Below are 21,895 nucleotides of genomic sequence, written 5' to 3' on the forward strand. Positions count from 1 at the left end.
TTTCCAAGCTGTTTAAAGGCACAGTCAACTAAGCGTATGTAAACTTCTGACACTGGAATTGTGATGCAGTGAATTATAATTGAAATAATCTGTCTGTAAACAATTGTTGGAGAAATTACTTGTTTCATGCACTAAGTAGATGTCCTAACCAACTTGCCAAAACTATAGTTTGTTAACAAGAAATTTGTGGAGTGGTTGAAAAATGAGTTTTAACGACTCCAACCTAATTGTATGTAAACTTTCGACTTCAACTGTATACAGTGGGGCAAAAAAGTATTTAGTTAGCCACCAATTGTGCAAGTTCTCCCACAAAAAGATGAGAGAGGCCTGTAATTTTCATCATAGGTACACTTCAACTATGACAGACAAAATGAGAAACAAAATACAGAAAATCACATTGTAGGATTTTTTATGAATTTATTTGCTAATTATGTTGGAAAATAATTATTTGGTCACCTACAAACAAGCAAGATTTCTGACTCTCACAGACCTGTAACTTCTTCTTTAAGAGGCTCCTCTGTCCTCCACTCGTTACCTGTATTAATGGCACCTGTTTGAACTTGTTATCAGTATAAAAGACACCTGTCCACAACAGTCACACTCCAAACTCCACTATGGCCAAGACCAAAGAGCTGTCAAAGGACACCAGAAACAAACAAAAAAAATTTATCCCAAACACACCGCCTGGGCAACGAAGGAGTGGCTTCGTAAGAATCATTTCAAGGTCCTGGAGTGGCCTAGCCAGTCTCCAGATCTCAACCCCATAGAACCCCATAGAACATCTTTGGAGGGAGTTGAAAGTCTGTGTTGCCCAGCAACAGCCCCCAAACATCACTGCTCTAGAGGAGATCTGCATGATAGAATGGGCCAAAATACCGGCAACAGTGTGTGAAAACCTTGTGAAGACTTACAGAAAACGTTTGCCCTCTGTCATTGCCAACAAAGGGTATATAACAAAGTATTGAGATAAACTTTTGTTATTGACCAAATACTTATTTTCCACCATAATTGGCAAATAAATTCATAAAAAATCCTACAATGTGATTTTCTGGATTTTTTATCTCATTTTGTCTGTCATAGTTGAAGTGTACCTATGATGAAAATTACAGGCCTCTCTCATCTTTTTAAGTGGGAGAACTTGCACAATTGGTGGCTGACTAAATATTTTTTTGCCCCACTGTATATGCTTATTATTGTGATGCCTTGATTGTTATCATCATGAGCATCTTGCTACAGCTAGCGATAGAAACAGGTTACTGTTTATCTCAAAGGCTGTGAAAAGTCAAACTGAAAACCAAATGTACAGTATTAAGATTTTGTGTAAGATATTTCCATGTCATAAGATTTCATGTCAAGTATAACTGCCTTTTTGATCTCCTTCTCCTACTCAAAAAGAGCTGACCCTTTTTCAAAGCTCGCTACATACGTAAGAAGCTGAAATGTTCTTTGATTTCAAGTAAACGATAATCTGGTTTCATATCCTGAATATTCTCTAGATTCTAGATATCACTGGTGACGTGATCTTATACAGTTCATCAGAATCATCGGATTGTGCTCCGTGTTCCAATATAATATCATCAGGCAGAGGCATGAATAAAAATCAGTGTCAAAGCAGTGCCACTAGTTGAGGTATTGTTCAGCCCGACACAGCCCACTGTTTGCATGTCCCATGGCTAATTTACCCTTCAGTACGTTTCACTTGACAAGTGTCCCTCTAAAAAACGTTTACTGCAGGGATGGGCAACTCCAGTCCTTGCGGGCCAGAGTGGTGTCACATTTTTCCCCTATCAAACACAGCTGATTAAACTAATTTAATTCTGAACTAAGATCATGATTAGTTGATTATTGGAGTCAGCTGTGTTAGCTGGGCCTGGGGCAAAAGTGAGACACCAATCAGGCCCCCGAGGACTGGAGTTGCCCATCCCTGATTTATAGAACACTTTCATTGAACACTGCCATTCTGTTTCTCTCTATCTCTCTCTCTCTCTCTCTCTCGCGCTCTCTCTCGCTCTCTCTTCGTCTTTAAGTAGCCATTAAGTGCTCAAATCACGCATTCCACTGAGGCTTGTTAATGAATATGTAATAGCTTCTGGTTTGATATTTTGTACCCATTTTTCAAATCCGGTCTCATCCCCACTAACGGGATCTATGGTCTGCTAGAGAGCTGCTTAATGTGTTGGTCATCTGATTCTTTTTCACTATTATTTTATTATTAATTAACTGATTTGTTAATCTATTCAGTGAGCAGATCACAATTGTCTATGTAAAGAATGGAGGTGTGGGGTAGTCTCATGGTTGAGTGGAGGGTTTAGGTGGTGAATGATGAACTAGTCCCTGAACACTCTCTCCATTGTCTAGCTCCACTACATCACACTCCCATTGACTCTCTAAAGGAGAGGCTAAATCGGTCTATAAAAAAGGCAGTGACTGACGGAAACGAGACTAAACAGCACTGAGCCCAGTGAGGCAAACAAATGATGCCCCTGATCGTTCTTACATGTTGATATCCTGAGCTTGAACTCCTCAACTGTGTCTCAGTAGCAGGATTTTGTTCCTGCCTAGATTGCAGGCACGACCTCAAATTGGTGCCGATGTGCAGTAGTTTCCCGGACGCCTTGTGTGGCTGCATGGATAGGATACCCCAGGCTCGTGCAGACTATTCCCTCATCCCAATCCCCCAACACTACAATCCCTACTGAAGTGTTTATTAATAGCTACATCTGGCACCACGGTGGGTCCTGAAGCTAAGACAAATAGGGAGAGCCAGAGTCTGCCTGTTTTACAGCAGATCTGACACTGACAGTGAGGGGAGAGATTCTATGGCTGATCTGTTGCTGTGACACTGGAAGGAAACAAACGCAGTGGCAGTGTGAAACCTCATGTCAAAGACCTACCCCCTCCATTGCCTTAAATTGAATTTTGTAATCTTCTACCTGCTCCTGTTTCATTTTGCCACCGGCGCTGGCAGACACTTTGTACTGTGTCCACAGATAACAGTAACACCTACCCACCTTCCTGTTCACCCACACACACTGCTGTAGCCTACATACTGCTACACAGACACACATACACTGGCTACACACACAATATGTCGAATCACACACAGACGGTGATTGAGAGTGTGTTATTATTTAGAACAGACAGTGTCGTCCAAGTGCCCCCGCGCAGGTCTTCAGTGTCAAGCCATTTGTCTTATTAGAAACCTCAACCCCCTTGTGCCGCCCTTCCCTCCCCACTTCCTGGTATCACTGTGGTCCATAAGTAAGAAGAGGTCAATTAAGTGGGCTGAGGGACAGAGAGAAAAAAGCCTCCAGGGATTCAACTGCAATTGAAAGCTAAGAATGAGCTGCTCCTGCACTCCTGTTTCTATTTATATCAAGAGGAGGGATCAAGGAAACATGGATCCATCTCCTGAGATATGCTTAAGACAGTCCTACAGCTCTGTCTGTCCCTCTACTAGTGATGAGTCGTTCACGAACGAACGGTTCTTTTTTGACATATCTTTTTGGTGAACTCCAAGAACCAAACCGCATCTGTGATAGACGTTCATGCGTTTAAATTTTTTTGCATACTGTTACTGCAAGCGTTTTCATTTTGCAGTACTGAACAAAGAGCCATTTGGGAGCTAAATGAACGTACAGTTATGAATATAACTACTGTTCCCTGGGTGGAACGAGGTATAACATACTATGGAGAGGCAACGACCATTCATGTTCACCTGAAATCACGCCCAACAGGTCAATGGATGCCAAGCCCGCCCTCAGAAGCCCCACCTTTCTGGCTTTTATACCGGGGCTCGCATTCATTTCCTCAAATCAAATCAAATGTATTTATATAGCCCTTCGTACATCAGCTGATATCTCAAAGTGCTGTACAGAAACACAGCCTAAAACCCAAAACAGCAAGCAATGCAGGTGTAGAAGCATGGTGACTAGGAAAAACTCCCTAGAAAGGCCAAAACCTAGGAAGAAACCTAGAGAGGAACCAGGCAATGAGGGGTGGTCAGTCCTCTTCTGGCTGTGCCTGGTGGAGATTATAACATAACATGGCCAAGATGTTCAAATGTTCATAATAATAATAGCACCTCAGGAGTAAATGTCAGTTGGCTTTTCATAGCCGATCATTAAGAGTATCTCTACCACTCCTGCTGTCTCCAGAGAGTTGAAAACAGCAGGTCTGGGACAGGTAGCACATCCGGTGAACAGGTCAGGATTCCATAGCCGCAGGCAGAACAGTTGAAACTGGAGCAGCAGCACGGCCAGGTGGACTGGGGACAGCGAGGGGTCATCATGCCAGGTAGTCCTGAGGCATGGTCCTAGGGCTCAGGTCCTCCGAGAGAGAGAAAGAAAGAGAGAAAGAAAGAATTAGAGAGAGCATACTTAAATTCACTCAGGACACCGGATAAGACAGGAGAAGTACTCTAGATATAACAAACTGACCCTAGCCCCCGACACATAAACTACTGCAGCATAAATACTGGAGGCTAAGACAGGAGGGGTCAGGAGACACTGTGGCCCAATCCGATGATACCACCGGACAGGGCCAAACAGGAAGGATATAACCCCACCCACTTTGCCAAAGCACAGCCCCCACACCACTAGAGGGATATCTTCAACCACCAACTTACCATCCTGAGACAAGGCCAAGTATATCCCACAAAGATCTCCATCACGGCACAACCCGAGGGAGCGCCAACCCAGACAGGAATTCAGTACCGCTCTTCAACGATCCCAAACTACATAATGGTGCAGGGCCAAAATATATTATACCTCGTTCCCTCCTTCAAGGAACAGTAGTTATATTCATAACTGTACGTTCCCTTTCATTATGTAACTCGGTATAACATGGGACAAACAAGCCGGCTCGGAGTGTACCAAACTAGGAGGCCCACGGCAGCCCAAGCACACAAGGGTTCCACCAGCCTCAAAAAGGGGTTTCAGAAGCCTAATACTTACCAGATACCTGAACTGTCAGAGCCTCATGAGGCCTGAACTTTGAGAGCCCCATATAGGGAATCAGAACCTGCTGCCACGTGGATATGCATACTGACATGCTGCCACTGCAGCCCAAGTCTATAGACCCCACAGTTTCAAGAACAATACCTACCCTGTGAGCCTGAAATGTCAGAAGTCACACAAGGAACCAAAACACCTATCGTTTCTTGGTAAAGCGCACATACATGCTGCATAGCATCAAACAGAGTCAATGAATCATGGCAGCCCGGGGCTCAAACCCACAGCAAACCTGCAGTAACCTGAAAATTGTGTACTTGCACGCTGCCACGGCAGCCCAAGCCTTAAACCCACAGGAAACTGTGGTAACCCTGATGAATGCGCAATTTACGCGCTGCTGCACCCCAAGGCAGCCCAAGGCTTAAACCCACAGGGAACTGTGGTAACCCAGATAAATGCGCAACCTACACACTGCCTAACACCCTCTCCCGGACCCAGCCATAACAACACTATGAGCCACACTGGGAACAGTTACATCCAAGCAATAAAACCTCACAATGGTATGTTGGTTACCCCAACTCGCTGCAGCACACATGTCACCAATCCTTATGCTATATATATGCTAGGGAGATCCACAATCCAATGAGAAAGATGCTGACTCGAAAGCGCCCCGAGTTGTATTAGCGAAACGGACAATAAACTGGTCACAAACCCTGGTTCTTCCTTTAAAAATGTTGAGCTTATGTTGCGAATGTTTGTGGTAGATGGTGGCAGATTGTTGTAAATTGCTCCGTTCTGGCAACAATGGCTGACACTTAAATAACGTGCCATAGAATTCTGCGGAACCCCCGTAAGCTGTGCTGCAACTTTTAAAGGAAGAACCACTGTGTCCTTGGTCCTATCCATATATGTGCGTACAGTGTGCACCGGACACAGGCCATGGCACCTCTGTTGTTCACCGGAAGCAAACGGAGGAGGTGAGAAAGGGAACAGCTTGAAAGAAAAGCAAGTGACCTGTTAGACATGGGCATAACCTTGGGAGCAAAAGCTGCATTAGGATGTAACATCACTTTGGAGTCCCCAGGCCCACACTCCAAATAGGAAGGGTGTACTGATCCCCAACGCTCTTGGCCAACGCCAAAGCCATGAGCAGGCAGTCTTGTGGGAAAGGACACTCTGAATGGTTCTATGGGAGACTCACACCGAGCGTCAAGGACCAAAGCCAGGTCCAATGTCGGTGCCATGGGCTTAGACACTGGCCTTTCGGGAACCACACCATCAGAGGATGAGACTACTGGGTAGAGCCGTCAATCCCTACATGACACGCCGAGATGACTGCCATATAAACCTTCAATGTGGAAAAAGAAAGGCCCTGCTCAAAAAGCTCTTGCAAGAACATCAAAATGTCCAACAAAGAGGTCCGAAGGGGGGGAGAAACTAATTTAACCCGAAAACCAATCCTGAAATTCGAGCCACTTATATGTATACAACCCTCTTGTAATCACGGTCGAGGGTAAACTCCTAGCCGTCAAATTCAATCTTTCAAGAGCCATACCCACAGATCACATATCTGTGGTTGGGGTTGACAAACTGTCCCTTGCGCCTGGGACAATACATCCTGACAACACGGAATCCTCCACAGGTCCCCGCCCAACAGGCGGATGATTTTCGGGAACCAGGGTAGTCTGGGCCAATAGGTGCCACCAGAATCAGACCCTCCTGCCAGACCCTCTCGACTGTGGCCTGAATCAGGTCCACCGGAGGAAATGCATAGAACAGGGTTCGAGGCCACTGATACACAAAATCATCGATTCCCGATGGAGCACCCAGATCCCTCATTGAGAAGAAAAGATGATAATGCGTGTTTTCTTGAAATTCGTAAAGTTGTACGCGCCGAAACTGGTCACATATCTGGTCCATATCTGCGCAACCACTGAGGGGTGCAGTCTACACTCCATAGAGATGGGACCCCCTCTGGAAAGTAGATCTGCACCCACGTTGAGGGATCCGGCAAGATACGTCCCACGACAGGAACAGGAAATGTGTACTGCTCCATACGAGCGGCTAACGGGCCAGGTTTAGGAGATAGAGAGACCCCCCGCCATTTGATCTACGCCACCACCGTCCTGTTGTCGGACCTTACCAACACATGCTGGCCCTCTAACATCGGAAGGAAACCCCTCAGCGCTACCAAAACAGTATCTCTAGGTGATTGTTATGCATCGCCCATTGCACTGTTGATCAAAACCCTCTTTCCGAATAGCCCACACACAGTTCTCCCCAACCCAGTAAGGATGTGTCTGTTGTGATCAGCCTGCAGGACACTACCCGTCCCATGGGTCTCTCCAAGGAGTCAACGCCCTTAGGCATGACGAGGATACCTTGAGCAACTGCTGGCGGTGATGAGATGAGTCCAGACGCGTAGCAATCACCTAGCACTGAAATAGACGCATCAACAGAAGTCCCAGAGGCACCACAGCTATCATAGAGAAAATCAGACCCAATAACTGCAGGCACAAGTGAAAAGGCACAGAGTGCCCCAACGGAAACCGTGCCAGACAGCCAAATGCGACCTTACTCTGTTGGGACAAAAATGCATGATTCAGAACTGAGTACAGAAGCAGACCCAGAAACTGAATGCACTGAGCCAGAGTCAAAAGGATTTCTTGTGATTCCTTATGAACCCCAGAGACTGAATTTGGAAAACCAGTGTAGCAGTGTGTAGCTCAACAAGTTCCCTCGACTCCGCTACGACTAGACAATTGTCCAGATAGGCGAATACTCTGATCCCCTGGCATCACACCATTGCCAAAGCCATCGCCATCACCGTAAAAAAAGGTTCAGGGCGATAGGGAGAGCCGAACGACAGCACCAGAAACTCGTAGGTCACATCCTTGAAATTAAACCTCAGAAACTTTCTGTGGGAAAGATGTACAACTACATGAAGAGGGAAACCCTGAGGACTGGGACAACTTATCCACCGTTCTTGACAATTGTGTGTCAGAATGTGGGGAAGAAACGGTGCTTATTATGCCCACAGCTGGACGACGCCGCACTCTCGATACCCCTGAACACGAGGAACCTTGGGGAGAAACAATGTGCTCACGTGGTACCGTCATTCTGATATCCATCCCACACCAGGTTCAGGGACTTTGGCAACCAGTAATTTGCTCCCATTGACCGAGCCACTTGTTGCCACAGTAAAAGCCTGGCCCTGAGAATACCCCCCCCCCCCCCCCCCCCCAGCCTCCAGCTAGGGTTCGAGGTCTGCTTCTTTCACGGCGCTGCAGAGAAATCAGTTTTCACCCCGCTCTCCTTCAACCCAGCACACCGTCTGTGCCAAGATGTCCGCCGCTGCCCAGAAGCACGAAGATGGTCAAAACCTGTCGCTCCCTGGCCCGAGGCAAACCGTCTCTGCCCTACAAGTTTTGAACTTCTATTTGCTATTTATGGCCTGTAGGCCTCATTGACCTGAGCTCATACATCTCGTTTTTGAGTTTAAAAAAAGCATAATGTATGGATTATTTTAACGATAACAAATACTCAGATGAAACATATTGTGCTATTTATCACAGACTACTTTGTGTCAAAGTTTAGCAAGGACAAGGATTTCAATTTTTTAAATTGTGGCACAAAATAATATCTGCACAAAATAATATCTGCGTTCCCGGTCAAAACTGACCGGAATGATTTTATTAGTAAAGAAATGACATAGGTCCAAAACTACACATGAAAACTTTACCATATTACACAATTAATGTCTGAACACATTAAAGAACAACAGTAACAATAACAGTATTACTAACAATAACAAAAACATTAAAATATTCACAATCTGTCAATCAATGGTGGTTCCATTTTGTGTGTTCTCACGCACATGTTGGACATTACGTGGTTGTTGCTGCATGTGCCTTGCAAATATATGCACTGCATTTATGGTACATAATGCTCGTTTTGACATCGCTTGGTGCACACAGATTGCTCCTCTTCTTTTGGTCTCTTCAGTCTCTAGCGGCCATAGAACGGGCTTCTTGTCCTCCCTGGTACACACAGCGGCAACCTTGTGCAGAGTTGTCATCAGGAGCACATTCTTCATTTCCTTTGGGCAGTAGGACAGAAGAGTGTGTTTATCAGTGAAGGCACATTCAGAGGAAAAACATTCCCTGTCCTTGGTAGTGAACTCAGGATTGTTCCTTCTGACCATCCCCACCATGCTCATGTTTTGGGGAGCAGCTCCTGACTAAGTGCATATGAGGAGAAGAAATTGTCACATGTTATGTTGTGCCCCTGGAGACCTGCAGTCATTTCTAGGCTTCCTAGGGCAGGCTTAGCATCCATTGGCCCATTGGTCATGATTTCAGTTTTCTTCAGGTGAATATGATTGGTCGTTGACTATACCGACTGAAAGTGAATGGCTCTTGTACTGTCAGTGATTGGAGCCAGAAGATCCTTCTCACCGAGAAGTACTCAGAATGCCCATCACTACCCTCTACTGAAGGGTCAAAGGGGAGGTATGGATCTGTATCTAGGCACGCCTGGTCTACAGGACCGTGAACCTGACCAGTTAACACTGGGAACCACAGTGTACTTTCATCTGACCAACACATACAACTGTTTCCATTTTACTTGCTGAATAGAGTTATGTCACATACCATTTGCCAGTTTCTATAACATGATTTTGCAGTCGAAGTAAAGTCCATTCACATAAAAAATGTCCTTTCAGATTATTGTCTGAGTAGTCACGTTTTGGCTTCTTGACATATTCAAACTACTCCATGACTCATGAGTGTTCTTTAGTCTGGTTCTTTAATTGTAAGTCCCAAGGCTGCACTGTTGAGACCTTGCACTCTAAACTGTACATCACATGCTTTGACTGTACCATTCCTAGGGTTGCTTAAGTGGAGGCAGTTTCAATGTTAGATCAATGGAATAAACAATGCCCTGTGTCACCTTTGTGTCCCCTCCTCCTGAATAGAGATCATGAAAGATTGTCAAACTAAACAAGATCAAATTCACCAGCAGGCTTCCACACTATTATCTCCTGCTTGGAAAAGAAAACGGGGACAATTTTTTTTGCCCCGTAAAGTTTTTTGAGAACATATTTGCCTCTTTTCTCTTGTCACATTAATTTTAATTCACAAAGACTCTGGCTCTCTTTCTCAGCAAATGTTTGAATTATTAAAGGATGGTTTTCAGAGGGGAACGGAGACATTTGTCGAGATGGGCGTTCACTTGGTGCCAGTGTTAGACTGCAGTCACTGTGACCGTAGGAATATAACACACAATTCCTGTGTTCTCTTCTGCCCGGTTGAAAAGAAAAACAGGATAAACTCAGATGTCTACTTATTTTCCTAATTTTTCTAATTGTATTAGAATACGGTAATTACAATACGATCCTTCTTTGCGTACATATTAATGAGGCCTCTTAAAGAATAATGGCGAGTGGAGATAGCCTTTCTCTAAACTTAACTACTGAATTAAATCTGAAGAAGGCACATTTCTTTGTTAGATATTCGAGGTGGAGAGCTTATCCCTGTTTAGAGTATTATAAACCATGAATAAATAGATACATATGGGAAACATTTTAACATCATTGTAATATTATTTTAATATCCTGGGTTCGTTGAATTCGAGAGTTTGTTGGATTGTTGATGATGTTTGTGTGTGAGAGAGAGGAATAGAGTGAGATTATGTTGGAAGGAAGCTGCCGCTCCTAATGTGGTCGTCCATCACTAGCATAAATCATATTCATAAATCACAACACACACACATACGCAGGCGTGCACGCCGCACACACACACACACACACGCACAATTTCATCGGGACATCCTTGTGTTGGATCCTCTCTAGAAGTCATTGCGACACATTTCCTCTGAGAGATCCTTCAGCCAACACCATTCCTCAAGCTTGTGTCTATTTTCTGCTCTGCATTGCATGTACATACACAATCATTATCCAGCCCCCCAAAATCTTAATCACTATTCTATAACATACTTAGTCACTGCAGCAGTCCATAGCTACCTCCTATACAGGCAGATGTGTTGGCTGGCTGTCTGCCTGCCTTCCCTTTGTGAGGCTCCTGGAGATTTGTGCACCCTGTCACGTTGAAGTTTGCATTGCAGTTTGAGTCATGATATGTGTCCCCGGGCAAAATATTACTGTTGCTGTCAAGATTTATATATTCATGCATTCATGCTTTCAGCACTACTGTTAATATGTGCTTTTATTATTTTCTTCTTAAAGAAGGGGGGAAAGGATAGGGGCAAATTGTATACTTTCAAAATAAGGTAGTAAGTATACAGTCTATGTTCAGAGAGAGAAACTGTTCTCATGTTGTAGCATTGTCCTGTAATAGCACAGTATCCTGGTAGGTAGAGACCTCCGTGAGAATGACCCTAATCAAATGTGTTCCAGTAGACATCAGACTTGCCTACAGTAAAGTTCCAGATGATTGCTACTCCACCCAGCTTTGTTTTTTAGATCTATCTACCCTCTCACTTTCATGACAAGATTTGTTCATTTCTGGTAGCGTTGCACAATACGTTGGTCAATGACCATTTGAAAAGCAATAACTGCAATGTAAAACGTGTAGTTCTACTCTACATGTTCTGATAGATTTGAGATTTTTGTTAAGATTTTCCCCTGCAAAATGCAAGCAGATTGCAGTCAAATTACTGAGTGTGCAGGCCTACGTCTCCCTGCAGGCCTACGTCTCCCTGCAGGCTTCGTGACAGATGACGAGCAATTGGTTTCAGCCCCTCTGTTTTTGCCTTGTGTTGATCACACTGTTTATTTGGAAGTTAGTAATCAGCTAACATAAAACATTGCAGCCAGTACGTTGTTCCCCATCGTACACAACACGTCTTCATGAATGTCACCAACATTCTGTGAAATGTTTTCTAAGGATGATACAGCAGGATATGTACTGTGTTTATGTGGCTGGGAACTAACTTGTCTAGCTATTGGCATGTGAAGACATACAAAAGTCCTTTATATATTTGATATTTCCAAAATGCTCATTTGAAAGGTGTAAACACAGAGAGAGAGAGAGAGAGAGAGAGAGAGAGAGAGTTAAAGAAATATCTATTTCATGAGGTTTGTAATAGCTCCAACGTCAGAGCTGTACTGTATATTAATATATCACCAGTAAGATGCAACATTAACAATGTGCCTACGCTCTACACAGACAGGCAGACAGGCAGGCAGACAGAAGGACAGGGAGAGAGAGAGAGAGAGAGGGAGGGGGAGAGAGAGAGGTTTGATTTGAGAGAGAACCTCAGCTTTGCTCTCATTTCATCCCTCTCTCTTTTGTCCTTTTCCGGTGAGAAGACTAGAGTTGCTACACGTCCATCATTATCTCATTTGTTGGCGGGTGTGAATCACACAGTCCCCAGTGTGCTTCCTCACTTTCACCTCCTCCCCAGTCCTAGCCGACCTTGTTAATCACATGCTCTACAAAGACCTAGCGTGGGCCGTGTTCCTCCACAGCCACACTAACCCGCTCCACGGTGCATGTACAGGTCACTGAAGCATAATTTAGCTCAAGAAAAAGTCAGAGAATTCCAGTGATTTCCCTTTTTTTCTTCTTTAATTGCATCTGCTTGCTGCTTCTTCTCATAATGGCGTATAGGAGGGGAGTGAAAGCTTCTATAAAAGAAATACAATAAATTGGTGGGGAGACTTTTGGCTAATTGGAGCCCTGAGTGGATGGAGAGAGCGGGAGAGAGGAGCCTGTGCTCCCAGAGAGAGCAGCTGGCATATGTCTGTGTTAGCTCCCGCTCCCCTGACAAAGAGCAAACTAATTACCTCATGTTTATATCATCCTAATTAGTGCACACTATAACAGGCTAATTACAAGCACATCGCAAACTGACGGAGAGGAGGAAAGAGGGGTCAGACGCCCTCTCTCCGTTTTTTCCAGAAAAGTAGAGAAGGATTTCTGTACAGTACCTTGTTTGAGATGCCAGTATAGGTGTTCACCTTTTGGAGAGAGGAATCTCTAGACCAGGGGTCAGCAAAATAATTTAAGTTTTTACTCAAAAAATTGAAAATGTCACTTACTCTTTGGAAAAGTAGGGATAGAGTGAAACAATAGAGAGCTGTATGTGCAACTCAATACAGTGCCTGTGTTCAATTCTTGTCTGCTAAGCAAGTGCAGGTAGTATCCAGGGGTCTTACATTACCTGAGCCTGTGTGCATTCACTAGTAGAAAGGGTATTTTACATTTTTGCTTCAATGTATTCATTTGTTAGTGTCCGGAGGTAAAGGTTTTCTCTGTGAATGACTGTAGTCAAGGTGTGTGTGTGTGTGTGTGTGTGTGTGGCTGTTTGAGCTATGTTAAAGTTGCACTTGTATGAAGCTCGAAGATGAACTCAGTGTCCAATTAGCTCCCCCAACTGAGAGACTCCGAAGCTCCATTTATACCTGGTTCTAACATGCGTCTTTTGTCCTGATCTTGTCCACATTCTGGTTGTGCCCACATTTGTCGATGTGTAGACAATCAAAATACACATTGTGATCTGATTGTGATTATATCTTTCTGACCACCTTCGGAGGTAGTCAAAGACGCATTTTGTACGGATGTCCTTGAAGTGTAATTTCTAAAATTATCAGCCGAAATTGTTGCAACCCCTACTACTAGCCTGTTCAATCTCTCTTTCGTATCGTCTGAGATCCCCAAAGATTGGAAAACTGCTGCGGTCATCCCCCGCTTCAAAGGGAGAGACACTCTAGACCCAAACTGCTACAGACCTATATCTATCCTACCCTGCCTTTCTAAGGTCTTCGAAAGCCAAGTTAACAAACAGATCACAGACCATTTCGCATCCCACCATACCTTCCCCGCTATGCAGTCTCGTTTCCGAGCCGGTCATGGGTGCACCTCAGCCACGCTCAAGGTCCTAAACGATATCATAACCGCCATTGGTTATGGTTAAGAGAAAATACAGTGTAGCTGTATTCATCAACCTAGCCAAGGCTTTCAACTCTGTCAATCACCACATTCTTATCGACAGACTCAACAGCCTTGGTTTCTTAGATGACTGCCTCGCCTTGTTCACCAACTACTTCTCTGTTCAGTTCAGTGTGTCAAATCGGAGGGCCTGTTGTCCGGACATCTGGCAGTCTCTATGGGTGTGCCACAGGGTTCAATTCCCTGGCCAACTCTCTTCTCTGTATACATCAATAATGTCGCTCTTGCTGCTGGTGATTCTCTGATCCACCTCTACGCAGACGACACCATTTTGTATACTTCTGGCCCTTCTTTGGACACTGTGTTAACAAACCTCCAAACAAGCTTCAATACCATTCAACACTCCTTCCGTGGCCTCCGACTGCTCTTAAATGCAAGTAAAACTAAATGCATGCTCTTCAACCGATCGCTGCCCGCACCTGCCCGCACCTGCCCGCCCGTCCAGCATCACTACTCTGGACGGTTCTGACTTAGAATATGTGGACAACTACAAATACCTAGGTGTCTGGTTAGATTGTAGACTTCCCTTCCAGACTCACATTAAGCATCTCCAATCAAAAACTAAATCTAGAATCAGCTTCCTATTTCGCAACAAAGCATCCTTCACTCATACTGCCAAACATACCCTTGTAAAACTGACTATCCTGCTGATCCTTGACTTCGGCAATGTCATTTTCAAAATAGCCTCCAGCACTCTACTCAGCAAACTAGATGCAGTCTATCACAGTGCCATCCGTTTTGTCACCAAAGCCCCATATACTACCCACCGCTGCAATCTGTATGCTCTCGTTGGCTGGCCCTCGCTTCACATTCCTTGCCAAACACACTGGCTCCAGGTCATCTATAAGTCTTTGCTAGGTAAAGTCCCACCTTATCTCAGCTCACTGGTCACCATATTTGCACCCACCCGTAGCACGCTCTCCAGCAGGTATATTTCATTGGTCACCCCCAAAGCCAATTCCTCATTTGGCCGCCTTTTCCTTCCGGTTCTCTGCTGCTAATGACTGGAACGAATTGCAAAAATCATTGAAGCTGGAGACCCATATCTCCCTCACTAACTTTAAGCACCAGCTGTCAGAGCAGCTCACAGATCACTGCACCTGTACATAGTCCATCTGTAAATATTCCATTCAACTACCTCATCCCCATACTGTTATTTATTATTTATTTATTTTGCTCCTTTGCACCCCAGTATCTCTACTTGCACATTAATCTTTTGCACATCTATCACTCCACTGTTTAATTGCTAAAGTGTTATTATATTGCCACTATGGCCTATTTATTGCCTACCTCCCCTATCTTATCTCATTTGCACACACTGTATATATACTTTTTCTCTATTGTGTTATTGACCGTATGTTTTTTTAATTCCATGTGTAACTCTGTGTTGTTGTTTGTGTCGCACTGCTTTGCTTTATCTTGGCCAGGTCGCAGTTGTAATTTAGATCTTGTTCTCAACTAGCCTACCTGGTTAAATTAAGGTGAAAATATATATTTTGAAAATTTAAGTAATCAAATCCAGACAACGAAAGCATTATACATTTGGCAACAAAAAAATAACACCAGCCAGTTGAATTAAGATCATGGTCTTCGTTAGAAACCAAGTGCCTGTGCACTGTTTTCGGAATCCACAGTCCAATACCGCATACAGCTAAAATTGCCAGATAGAAATAAAGATATATATATATATATATATATATATTCAAAAATATTGTTCTGGATGAGAGAGAGAACTGGTTCTCCTGTTCCCACATCAATCAAACATTTGAAAACATTGTACAGAAAGACCAAGGACTGTAATATCAGAATTTCAACTGAACTACAAATGTACTGGGGATGCATGGGACATACTATGATGGAGTCACAGCAGAAGGGTGCAATGCATGACAAGTGTATGGCTAGGTGTAGTATGTAGGCCTAATTTTCCACCTGGAGATATAGCCAGAATGAACAGTGGGCGGGAGGTGAATAGTATAATTCAGTTACTGTATCAGATGTGGAAACCATACGGTGCTATTATAATGCAATCCTTTTCAATTCTATTATATTCTGTTGCATTTTCCAACTATTAACACAGTGCAGAAGATGTCCAAATATAATGTAGGCTACAAGATGAAGGACTCTTACGGCTACTTAAGGCCATAGTATTTGCTAAACACGTGACCTCCTTTGCACTTTTTTTGACCAATTGTCTCTTTTATCCATGTATTTTAATCCTTTGACCACGCCTCTTGCTATAGGTTCATTCAGTGGTCACCAAACTGTCAAGATCACTTTCGCAGTCAAAAGGCAAGCCGAGATTTACAGCTCAGATGTTTTTTTTTTTACATGAACCTAATAAAAACAGCTATGTAGGATTGAGGTTTATGCGTTAGGCCTAATACATTTATGCCTGGCCTGCAAACATGGTTCTTCTCAGACTATACTGCATTTCAAATCTCGAGCTTTGATAACAAAATAGATCAGTTGTTGTAGCACTTGCGAGGCACAGCTGAGCATAAATCGAAATGCTTTTTTATTTTACTGGACAGATGGTAACTGAATCTGATGGTCATGGTGCTTTCAAGACAACTGGGAACTCGGGGGGGGGGGGGGGCGAGGTAAAATCATGATGTCAGTGATCTTCAGGTCGGAAAGTCATAGCTCTTGCCGCGTTCAAAACAACCGGGAACTTGGAAAAATACAAAGGTAAAATCATGACCTAACTCGGAGCTCTAGAATGAGGCCTGAATTCCCGAGTTAGAATTGGATGACCGTTCAAATAGATTTTCCCAGTGGGAGCTTGTTTTTTTTTCAGAGTTCCCAGTTGTTTTGAAAGCAGTGAGGTTGGAAGTCTGAGATTTCCGAGTTCTGAGCTCCCAGTTGTGTTGAACACGGCATCGATCTAAAAAAGATGCCCGAGTGTCCGACTTAGAATTCCGAGTTGGATGACCGTAAAAAAATATATATCCCAGTCGGATTTGTAGCCTATTCTGTAATTTAAGTGTGCTCTTTATTCATACTGTGCATTAATTGCACTTTGTACACACATCCAGATACTCGTTTGTTTGGTGTCTTTTTTAGCTATCAGAGAGTTTCCCTGAACACTCGTTGTCAGACTCATTGTCTCTCAAATACATTGTTACATTTGTTTGTTAGCTAGATGGCATTTTTTTTGCCAAATTAGCATTGACATGAAATCAGTCAAAACACCTCAAAACAAGACATGGTATCAACAAGATACAACAACTGTTAACAAGATACAACGAGCTGTAATGAGCCACCTACGATTCATCACATGGCAGCTTCTTGTCATTGTTGCTACTATCTGACTGTTCAGGAGCATAACAACGTGTGGCTTAGGGCAACATTGATGCACACACATCATTTTCGTGACATCATCAGCCCACCCGTCTATAGGGACTGTAGCCTATTAAGCCCATTCTTAAAATGTTGGATAACAAAAGTAGGCTGAAATTATGAGAGTATAAAACTATTGACTATAAAAGTGTGGTGTTTTCTATCGATTTATACAGCTTCCCACTGGCACAGACATGAATTCAATGTCTATTCCACATTGGTTCAGCGTACTTTCATTGAAATTGCGTGGAAACAACGTTGATTCAACCAGCGTGTGCCCAGTGGGTGTGTCATATAAGGCATGTTAGATTCATTTGCATACAGGGAATCTGGTCACAATATGGACAATGTGAGCAGATAAGAGACAGATTGTATTTCCATGTGTAGACGCAACAAATTTCGATCAGATCATGTTTAGAGAGAGATGAGTGAGTTGTGTCTGCATGTTTGATAGCAGGCTGAATCCAAATGAGTCTCAGGGCATCCTACTGTATATGTAGCTTTACAGCCCGTCAGAGGAAGAGGGCATCTGTCACTGACACACAGTTATCTAAGCTGTGGCAGCAGAAAGCCTCACATTTATAATTCCAGGCGGATTCTGAGAACTCCAGAAATAGCTTAGGATGGCAAAATCCAAAGCATCTCCGTTATTAAGATTGGATTTACCTCGAGCCAAGCCCCAAAATAGGCTTCTTAAAAGGTTAATGCAGAGGCAACCTTGGTAAGGCAGAGACTGAGTCTCCTCCTGTCGTTATTCGGGTTTAAGATTCATTCACAGCTTGTGACTCTGGAGTTAAAGTGTGAAGATTCTAACAAGCTGGTGTGGAGCTTGTTTTTTTAAATTTTTTAACCCAAGTTCTGTGGAGGAGCAACATGGGTTAATGCATTCCCATATCTGCAGAGAGGAAAACTGCTAGCCCCGATTTGTCATGTAATTACTGAGGTCTTTCAAAGGGGGAAACATGATGTAGCCTAATAGGTCTGCACCACGGAGATTCTTTAGATTAAGGCCTTTGTCCAACTAGAGGGTAATTGAGATAACGATCGTTGCGCACAATACACATTACCATTAGTATTCAGACAGGATGTTTTAATTTGCTTAAGATAAAGTGTTAATGTAAGCAAGGTCAATTGAACACAATGGAACAATTTGATTTAATTGGCAAAACTTTAATTAACATTTCTGAAAATGAACATGGATGACGAGTCACTATTTTAATTTGGTGGAGTCTCGTCGCTCTGTCTCTATCATTAGGCGAAGCCACTCCATTTCAAACCTCTAAACCGTCAAAGCGGTGGCATTTCATTGTCTGCTTAATTGCTTACCCTAATTTGCTTTGCTTGCATTGTCATGGCTCCATTGTGCCATGATCAGATTAATCAAGAACGGTAATTACTTTGTTGTAACCACCACCAATGTACCACACTCACCGCTTGTTTTAACTTTGTCATCTTTATTTTCCCCTCAGAATGAATACACGTGTCCCCGACCATTGCCTGGAGCTTGGCTTGGAGACGTACCCACCATTCACTAGAAGATGTATGTTTAACCAGCCCATTGCGAACTAGCAGAGGAATAAGGCCCTACAACACTACAGCTTCTCCATTACCGTCTATTCTGATCCTACAGTGGCACTCTCTAGACGTCTACAGTATGCCTCCACGAGCCCATTGACAATCTAATATAGGAGCAAGAATGACTTTCATGATTTCTATCCCACTGAATATTTATGTTTTCTTTTCTTTTACAAGGTCTCTATACTCTTTCTGACTGGTTCTCAGCTGCCCTGGGACAGTGTTCATCCAGCTATGACCTAGGTTGCTGTTAACGCACCGGCCACTTTAACCCTTTGATTAGCCAATTGTGCTAGTCCAGATTGAGGGGGGTTGAAACACTTCGCGTCTGCAGCACCCCTCTGACCGTTGCCACGGAAACGTGGGACTCTGACTTGGCGTGTGACACAATGAGCAGTGGAACCCTGTCACTCTGCTGGAGGCTGGCGTTGCGGAAGTGGGCTGTGGAGCTTACGGAACATTACATCTAATGAAGGTGACAAGTGGACAGGGCTGTGACCGCCCAGACATTTCACAGTGAAGTTTCAGCCCAGCCATTTCCATGATTTTTCTTTGCTGTTGAACAACCCATTATTTGCAGCTGTGGTTTCAAAAAATATAAATCATTTCTATTCCGTCGAGACGGCTACAAAATAAGCTATCCGCTGATTTGCGGCTCAGAAGTATTTATGTGTATTTTGTTTGCTTTATAAGTTACAGTGTGCACCTGTCTGTTGAGTAATATTTGAATGAAGCTGTCATTGTTCATCTAGTCCCCTGGGGAGCTGGAGGTCGTTTTCTAAAAGGTCTGAGGATCTACTCTGGAGAGCAACTGGTCCTCTTGCCAATCACACCTGGTGGAGGACTCAGTCTATTCCCAGACACACAGACAACTGTAATTACACACCTTGGCCCATAATCAGGCCAGGAAATAAAATAAAAAGGTAAACCTGAGTCTCAAACTTCTCAACTGGAGTATATGTCTATTTCAAGAACAAAAAATCTACCGTCTCTCTCCGACAACAAAAGCCTTTAGGGGTGGGTGTTTTGAGTGTCTCTGGGCTCTATCCAGTCAGCGTGATTTTAAATTTAAAGGCAATGTTCCCACGTTAGTTTAGACTGCATTCACGTTAAACGCTGCATATGTCAACTCAATTGTAAATTACCTTTACATTTTCATTGTGCAATCTGTAACGCTTCAGCAATACAGATTGAATCCAGCCCTCTGTCTCGTGGGGACTGGGGAGGACTCTCTCTGTGGTTGTTCTGTCACATTAAGAGAGGACCAGACAATTTCACAGTGAAACCATTTCAAAGCAGAGTTCCCTCTGGGATAATACTCACTGATATGAGACTATTGCCATAGGGTCAGAGCACTAGAGGGACAGATGTTCTATATCCAATCAGCTCTTTTGTTTGTGTGTGTGTGTGTGTGTGTGTGTGTGTGTGTGTGCGTGTGTGCGTGCGTGTGTGTGTGCGTTCATTCGTTGGAATGATGAACGTTCCACAGAGGATTCCTTGGATTCCTCTGTAATCTTTGAAGATGGACGAAGCCTCAACTCTCTCCTGTACTTATAGTACTACAGTGCTCTTCTGCCAAATCAACGTGCGTGTCTGTGTGGGTGGGTGTGTGTGTATCTGTCGCGTGTGTTCATGCATGAGTGTGTTTGCATTTCCTGATAGTGTGTTTGAGCAAGATACAGTATTATGTACGTGTGCCACAAATACAGTTCATGCCACTTCTAACAACTTATGAGTAACGCTGAATACGTGACAACATCAAAATCTCCTTAAAAGGTTATGTCAAATCCCATTTAACACTAGAACCGCTGAGCATCTCAGCGTACAAGTACACTCTTAAAAAAAAAAAAAGGTGCTATCTAGAACCTAAAACGGTTGTTCGGCTGTCCCCATAGGATAACCCTTTGAAGAACCCTTTTTAGTTCCAGGTTGAACCCTTTTGGGTTCCATGTAAAACCATTTCCACATGGAAAAAGGGTTTTCCTAAGGGCACAGCTGAAGAAGCCTTTTAAGTGTTCCCGCTAGAGAACGGTGACCCTTTGAGATTCATCTACTGTGATGTTATCATCCTAAATACCTGTAAATACCAACATAGAAACTACTTCAACATGTATTTGAAATACATTTGATCAATTAGATTAGTAGTAAGTAATAGAATCCATGATCAGATTCTTTTTTACAAAGGCCATTTAAAACATTCTGACAGCTGAACAATGTAAAATACAAATATTTAAGGGAAAGTCAGCGAAGAAGCAGGATGTTGCTTTATTTTAATTACACAATCAAATGGCAGTGGGCGTTGCCCTTTGGCAGTTCCAGTGTTCAAAGGATGTCTTACATTTGAGTGTGCTTGTGTGTACAGAGAGATTGAGAGGGATGGGGGAGTCATTAGTTTCACCTGTTTTGTTCTTTGTATGTGTTCAAAATGGGGTTGAGCTTGGAGGTGTTTTCCTCGTCAAAAGAGTATTAATGGATTTCTACACTGAAAAGATAGCTATTTTGTACTGTATATTTCTGCTTTCTCCCCCCGAACATTTTATAATTAACTGTACTATTTGTTCACTGAAAACTGTTCTGTTTTATAAGAAAATGATGTCTGAGTCAATGGTGAGCAATATAAATTGATAAAATGGAAATGTCATTGATCCTTTTTTTCTACCATACTGTAATGGAAACCATATACATTTGTTACGGAGCTGTTCTCCAGCATATGGATTTTCAGGGTGTACATTAAATAATAAAACTGGAGGAAACGTGAGCATGAGCACACCAACTAGAGAAAGTGTGAGTAGTCTTTGGATGAGCTTGTTAGTACCCTGTGTGTCTGTATGGTGTGTGTATGCGTCCGTCTGCCTGTGTATGTCCATACGCAGTTACTACAGATGTATGAAGTTGTACGATGAGCTCGATGCACCTGCTAACTAGGAAAAGACCAAGACATCAGCACCCTTCACAAGACGTGAGTGTTACTGATCGTACAAATGACTGACTGACGCACAGTATGCTTATTTGTAAGTTTGGTCTGAGTTTATGCTTGATAGAGTCCATTCTATTCCA

The 21,895-nt window shown here is 43.4% G+C and overlaps 1 protein-coding gene across 2 annotated transcripts in view; it reads left to right on the top strand.

The window, feature by feature from the left end:
* LOC109868629 (leucine-rich repeat transmembrane neuronal protein 4-like) overlaps window positions 1-21,611 on the top strand; it is a 68,893-nt gene extending 47,282 nt beyond the window's left edge. For both annotated transcript variants that reach the window (XR_004205081.1, XM_031803372.1), the window contains exon 3: window positions 18,733-21,611. Coding sequence is in view for 1 of the 2 variants with exons in the window: in XM_031803372.1 (XP_031659232.1) it covers window positions 18,733-18,798 (66 nt within the window). In the remaining variant the exon portion in view is untranslated. The remainder of the gene's footprint in view (window positions 1-18,732) is intronic.
* The last annotated feature ends 284 nt before the right edge of the window (window positions 21,612-21,895 follow it).

Source organism: Oncorhynchus kisutch, linkage group LG23 (genome assembly GCF_002021735.2).
Source record: "Oncorhynchus kisutch isolate 150728-3 linkage group LG23, Okis_V2, whole genome shotgun sequence".
NCBI classification, from domain to species: domain Eukaryota; kingdom Metazoa; phylum Chordata; class Actinopteri; order Salmoniformes; family Salmonidae; genus Oncorhynchus; species Oncorhynchus kisutch.